The 7,148-nt window shown below is 48.5% G+C and overlaps 1 protein-coding gene across 1 annotated transcript; it reads left to right on the top strand.

Moving 5' to 3' along the window:
* Positions 1-10: 10 nt before the first annotated feature.
* F5B22DRAFT_592436 (trafficking protein particle complex subunit 10) lies at positions 11-5,161 on the top strand. The gene is made up of 3 exons (XM_047973917.1): positions 11-289; positions 361-3,176; positions 3,232-5,161. The coding sequence occupies exons 1-3, from the start codon at positions 256-258 to the stop codon at positions 4,978-4,980; spliced, it is 4,599 nt and encodes a 1,532-aa protein (XP_047834607.1). The 5' UTR covers positions 11-255; the 3' UTR covers positions 4,981-5,161.
* Positions 5,162-7,148: the final 1,987 nt, after the last annotated feature.

The following is a 7,148-nucleotide window of genomic DNA, read 5'->3' on the forward strand; positions in this document are numbered from 1 at the left end:
TCTATCAAATACCAGCATCGAGATACTTCGTACTATGTAGATCGTACCTAGGTAGGTGGGGAAAGGGTTCGGCCAGTCAGCGCGCCAAGTGCCCCTAGATTATAGTGGGCACAGTACTTGTTACAGGTAGGTGCTGTACCTTTGCACATGCCGGGGAAAGCTCTCTCTCACTTCATTGCCAAATCCCAAATCACACCTACACGCGCTTGTCTACGCCCGCCATGAAGTCATGATCAATTCTCCAAGCTGTTCGCCATGGAACAGCCGTTTTCAACCTCCAAAGTCACAGGTATTTTCGCGACCCCCTCCATTCAGGAAGCTCGCCTGGTCCTTGGTCTTCCTCGTGCTTACTGGTTATAGTCGAATACTTCGACCCTCACGATGTCTTCAAACTCCTAGCTCCCGGCCTGGTGCCACGCCTTCCTCTACACAACCTTCACTGGCAATCGCATGCCGGGCCCTTGCGCTCCATCGAGACCCTCCACATCGAGCTGCTACCTTCTGGTGACAGGAATCCACTAGCATCTCCCATTACCTCGCCACCGCCCTCCTCTGGCCAACAGCGGCGGTCCGAAAATGATGGCGCCCAGTCCCAGATTGGTGCTGCTTTGAGTGCCACCCAGTCCAATGAGACCATCGACCAGTCATCAAACCGAAATAGTATCCCCGCCAGGCGTCACCAAATTCCCGGTTTGAGACAGACTCCCTATCTCAAAGTACTTTTGGTTCGGTGCGACGATAATGATTCCTACAAAAGTCATGTCAGGCAGGAGATCCGCGATTGGATCAAGACGAACACGCCACCTTCTACGTCCAAGAAGGCCAATGCTGCCGAGAACCACGATGCGTTCGAGTGGCTGATCGTACATGTTGTCATCCCCAACACTGTGGCCGCCACCCAGCCTCGCAAGTCGGACGTAGGTTCCGGGTCTGAGAAAACATCAACTGCCTCGAGATGGCGCCCGGGGTCAAGCACACTCCTAGAGAAGCTGAGGTCGGATTTCAACAGTTCTAGTAAAAATGCCACAGACCACATCTCGCAAATTCGGATAGGCGTGAATGATGTTCCCTACGATAGTCTGCCGCGTGTCGTGCCGGCTGTGCCTACTGGATATACAGAGACGGAGCAAGAGACCGAGAATGCTTGGACCGACTTAATATCAAAATTTCGTGGCTTAATCCTCTCTAGCTTCGATATGCGGGTAACTCAGTATGAGGAGGATATCAAAGAAAAAGATGCTCAAAGAAGTCTACCCGGCTGGAATTTTTGCACCTTTTTTATCTTGAAGGAGGGACTTGCACGTGGGTTCGAAAGTGTTGGCCTGGTTGAGGATGCCCTGGTTGGCTATGATGAGCTCAGCGTTGGCCTAGATATGATCATTAAAGACCAAAGTCTCGGAAGATCTGGGTCGACGGCGAATACTCTTCTAGCATATACCGAAGAATTGAAAAATCTCGCAATCAAAGCTAAGACGGGAGAGATAAGTTTCGAAGGGGAGCAGCGGGTGTCGGGTGGCATACAAGCGAAGGATTTATATGACGATATACCCATTAGTGCCAACAAGAAACCCTATCGTGACCTTATTGTCGCCAACAACGTCTCTATCTTCGACTTCCGTTGCTATATTTTCGCGAGGCAAATAACGCTACTATTACGGCTGGGCAATGCTTGGTCAACAAGGGAAGAGCTTCTCGCCAAATTGAAGGAACAGCAAGAGTCAGTTCTGCATGGTGTGGCGCCTCGAGCGCCACCGCCCAAGCATCAAGAGAATGAACAAGAAGATTTGCCAATGTTAGCTGAGATATGTCGAAGGGCCCTCGAATTCATCCCCTCCGTCTCTCAAGTCATGCGGAACGATCTACTTAGCGCCTTGTCAGAAACGTCTGGTTACACTACTGGGGACGATTCAGCCGCCGTGCTGCCAGTTGATCCTCTGACAAGTGAGGTAATTGATAATTTGGTAGTATCATTTGCATTTTCCACGGCTCAGCAAATACTGGCCCAGACTTCAACCAAATCACTACCTATACCCTCCTCTTCTCTTGACTCTCTCGGCGGACAGGAGTCCAAAGCTGCCATACCAGAGCCGAAAACAATGATGCATCCAGCTAGGAACTCATCATTAAGAGTGGGGACTGGGGGAGCCGGCGTGTCCCGTCCGCCGCCCAGTCCAAATGTTTTCTCTACCGGACGACCACAAAGCATGTCAGACCATGCTGGTGCACCTTCGTCATTCCTAAAAATTGGTTTAGAAGATCTCGCAGCTAGGAGAGCGGAGCTTTACACCTTATCTAGGAACATCTTGGAGGAATCTGGTAAGAAACGTGGATGGAGCAATGGGTGGGCTGACACTCCAGTTGTTGGACAGTCTATCATGGTCAACATGGTCGATATTGACCTCGGAGATGAAGCTGTTGCTCCAACACAACAGCCGGACGAAACGGTTGCTTCAATGGCTGGTATAGACAACAAGCTATTGAAGACTGCACTGGACAACAGCGATGACTTCTACCGCTTATACGAAATACTTACCGATAAGGCTCTTCGCCATTACACAGTTGCCGCTCATACGCATTCTATCCAGAGTACTATGGCTGATCTTGCTGTGCTCAAGTACCATCTCAAGGATTATGCCCCTGCTGCCTCCTATTTTTGGAGGACTACGCCTTTCTTTGGTGAGAGTGGATGGAGCCTTCTAGAGCTCTCTATGTTGATCATGTACTCGCGATGTCTTAAGCAGCTTCAACGCAAAGATGAGTACATCAAAGTACTGCTAAAGTTACTATCTAAAGCGGCCACTGCGGAAAAGGACCGACGTCGGGTGAAGCCATCACTTAGTGCCGACACACAGGACTATCTTGAAAGCGAAGAGATACAAGGATGTCTAGGCGACCTCCTCTCAGAGACGAAGACCATCCTGAACGAGATGCGAATACCACTGTCAAACTTTTTTGCATCAATTGAGGTGGATGAAGCCCCTCGATATGATAAGTTTCGAGACAGCCTGACTCTTCGTCTAAAGCTTGACAGCTTGTTAGTAGAAGACTTGAATATCGATTCAGCTAACCTGCGCCTCATTAACGCATCATCTAAGCCGATAAAGGAGATGTGGCTCAAACAGGAGGGACCCATAACTATTCGACCAGGCACGAGTAGGTTGAATCTCAAAAGTAATGTGAGTAAAAGTGAATTGCTCCGGTGATGCAGCTGTTCCTAATCTCTAAGTATAGGCTTTGATACCAGGCTCATACGAGGTTGATAGAATTGACCTAAGAGCTGGCAAATTGTATCTCTATTTTGATCGAGAGTTTGGGTATCCTTCCGATAAGAGCAGTCTACTTAGGTCTCCTCAGGTTTTCATTTATCACCCAACCGATACACTCGATGTGCGCCTCTACACGCCGAAGTCCATACAACTAGATCGTAGCAATAGCATTGATATTGAGCTAGACACTGGGTGGAACGATATTCAAAAGGCAGAAGTCCGAATCAAAGCTGCAACAGGAGGCTTACGACTCATTAGCAGTGAGGCAAAGTGCCATGATTCCTCTATCGGGTTTTCTCGGCCACCAGAGGGTGGCATGCTGTGTTTTGGTTCTATCCCCGCCAGAACGAAGTTGAGAATACAGTTTCCATATACCCTGGAGCAGGATACGCCCAACATTCATCTTCGCATTGAGGTGAAGTATGAGACTGAGCATGGAAGCTTTTTCTTTTCCAAGACGCCTTCGGTCCGTACCAGCCTAGCGCTTGGTGTCAATGTCCAAGATGTCTTCAAGCACAAAATTCTCCTATCTCGATTCACAGTGTCAACAGCCAGCCCGAGTCCTCTACGGTTGTTCAAAAGCGAGTTGATAGGGTCGAAAATGTTCGAATCCAGCTTTGGCGTTCCGCCCAGCGATACCGTCATTGTTTTCCCGAAACAACCGGCCAGCTTGCTGTATAAGATAAAACGAAAGCTAGGTGTTAAGAACGATCCGAAAATGTCTAAGACCATGTATCTTAAGTTGCATTACCAAGTTCTTCGTGATGAGATCGAAACGCTGATTGAAAATTCACTTGTCAAAGCACTGGAAGGCACCTCTTTACATCCTTTGTCGCGCCTTGTGGTGTCTACTGTGCTACCACTAGTGCGCAATGATCTCACTAGCATCGAGCTTGAGCGCGCCGCCTTGCTCGGGGTTATATACACCTCGTTCCTCTCTCGTATTGTCGAGGAACCCAAGGTGTTCTACGGCCTAGGCAAAGACGACGCAGGCGTGGACCTGGCAAAATCACTGACATCATTCCTGGCAAAATGGCAAACAGATAATCCAACCCTCGTCCTGCCGCCATCCTCGGAGCAGCTAGAAGCGCCATCCTCAATCCTCATCCCTGTTGACACTCCTTCCGTCACTATCGTCCACACAGCAGATATTCGCCTTCAACAATCTTTGCCAGATAAATCGCCGTCTTCTCCCGCGGCTGCTGTGTGCACACACCAGCTCCTCCCTGCCACACTACATCTCAAATGGACACGCATGTGGGATACTCTGACCCCACCGTCGTCTCAAACGGATGTGGAATTCAGCTATGAACTTTCCGCCCCAACGGACTCATGGCTCATTGGCGGACGGAGGAAGGGGCATTTCGTTATCCCGGCGCCTAGTACTGATGATGATGATGAGAAAGAACGCAGTTCGAGTGTTGATACTGAGGCGGAAATCCCGGTTTTACTTGTCCCGCTACGAGAGGGATGGATTCCGTTTCCGAGCGTGGAGATTAGGGAGGTTACTTCGGAGAGTGGAAATGAAGGAAGAATTGGTGGAGGGAATAGTGAGAGTTCATATGAGACGGACGCGAGGAATTTAGGCGAGACGGTGAGGGTTATTGCGGACCGAAGTGAAGTTACGCTTAGTCTTGATGCGAGTGGTGCCAGCGGTGGACCGCTAGTGCTTGACGTTAAGAGAGGGGAGGGGGAAAGGGTTTTGGTTGCGTAGGGGTGTGTATGTGTTGGGGCGAGCGGGTTCAGTTAGAATAAGAAATCACTTAGTAATTACAGAGCGAGCGAGGATGGCAACCGATTTTCATGAATGCAGCCGCATTTAGTGCCAGACGGGGCGTTGCTCAAAAGTGTTATGACACAAGAAGCTGTGCTCCTCAAACCCCTAACAGTACCCCCTCCCTTCAGCTCCTTTGTTTTGTGAAAAGGTGTATTTTTGCACCTCGGATTTTTCATCATTCCATTATGGATTTGCTTTCTTCATGGCTGAAATACCCGCTGTTGGGCTTCAGCGAGGCACTTACAAGGCCTAAACCGAAGCTTTATGATTGGTCTATATGTGACTATCTAGATTACTTCGAGTAGTTCTCGAAGGCTCCCTCTATAGCTGTGCGCTTGGCGATCTGCCCGCCAGAGATTGTACGAGACCATATAAGCTTGTAGGGGTAAGCCCCACCCTAATTTGATATCTGCTGCAAAGGTAAAGCTGGAACTAAGGAGAAACTATGGGAGCCGTTAAACTTAATGAACAGAACTAGACTTATTAACAAAGTAGAGAAGAGATAAAGGGGGTCACAACCCCCTTATAAGTTAAAATATCACCATTTATTAATTATTAAAAATTAATACATTAACCAGTTAGTTGAATCCATATTATATTAACCATATAAGAACCTGTAACCTTTGATCCAGATACTTCATTAAGAATTAAACCCGCTTATCCGACCAAACTACCGCCCGCCTTTTAGGACAGCCTGTGGGGAGTTCCTTTAACTGAAAACGTCTTACGAGAGCTGAAATACTTAGGATTCTTTACAAAAACAAACTCTCAATTCTCATCTGCCTTGCTGGCTTAGTACACAACCGAAGACTGCACAATATCTCGACTATTATAGCCTAACCAATAGAAAACGGATTAAACGCTTTGCAAGAATAGGAGGTCCTAACCTATCTGTTTTACAAGAAGGGATTCAAATCTTTAATATCTACTTCCCCTATTATATAGAGTCTGATATACTTAGTTAACTAGTATTGCTATAAGCTTAGCATTGTGCTCAAGTTAGACATGAAGTGATAATACACATTCTCGTCTGGGTTATCGAAAATGTGGCTTGGCTTCCGCTTCCCATGAACAGCCTGCAATGGCCTTTCGTACGGCCGAAGTGCAAGGCGAACTACATATTCAGCTGGCACAGCGCCTTGTGCGTGTGACAATAAGGCATATACCTTGCCTTCAACATATTACGGGGGCCACCTGGCGATGCGTGCAAGTTATCCTCTATTACAACGGGCTAGCCTAGATATACCTCTCGAATATGCAATGACGCAGATCAAGGCTTATGCGTTGGATAGCGACGTCGATACCTTCAGGGCGGGCGTCAGCGCGTATCGAAACGCAAGAGACTAGGCAAAGCAAAAAAAGACACGAAGCAATTGAAAGAGCAAACGAAACAGCTGCGCAAAATAAACACGTCGTTAAAGTAGATGGCGATGTAGATACATGTACAGATATAGATATACTAAGCGTGTTCGAGGGGCTCTTAGGTAGTGACATAGCTACGACCTGCCACTACTACTGTTTCCTACGACGTAACCAGCATGGCATCTAAGAAGGTCACCGCAGTGGACATGAACTCGAACAAATAAGACTTATCCAATCAGAGCGCTATTATTCTTGGGCCCTTGACCCCCAAAATGTGATGCAAGCGGTGAGGCACGGGTCATCTCAACTCCCTAATATCGAACTAGCAGCGGGGTAAGGCGAAGACTCGCTCTTCTGAGGCTCTCCAAGACCATTTGTGCATTCTAGTCAACCAAGCAAGCAGCCCCCCCTTTTAAATCCTGCAAGAATTGCACCCCCAGTTTATATATGCCTTGTTGTTCTTTTACTTGACAGAGCTACTATAGCAAGGGCAGCAGTCCGGGCTTGGAACTTGACACTATTCACAATATAGTGATCAACTAGGGCCGCATGAGTCCCTGACCAACTAATTCCATCTTGGCCTGTTAGGAAACATGGAGGACAATGCTACAGGCCCCATATCAAAGTCGGGAGTTAGTACTACCAAGAGATAAGAGTACAGTGGGCGGGGGGGGGGGGGGGGGGGGCGGGGGGGGGGGGGGGGGGGGGGCGGGGGGGTGGGGGGGGGGGTGGGGGTGGTGGGG

The sequence above is a fragment of the Xylaria bambusicola genome, assembly GCF_022495145.1.
Source record: "Xylaria bambusicola strain CBS 139988 unplaced genomic scaffold F5B22scaffold_5, whole genome shotgun sequence".
NCBI lineage: Eukaryota > Fungi > Ascomycota > Sordariomycetes > Xylariales > Xylariaceae > Xylaria > Xylaria bambusicola.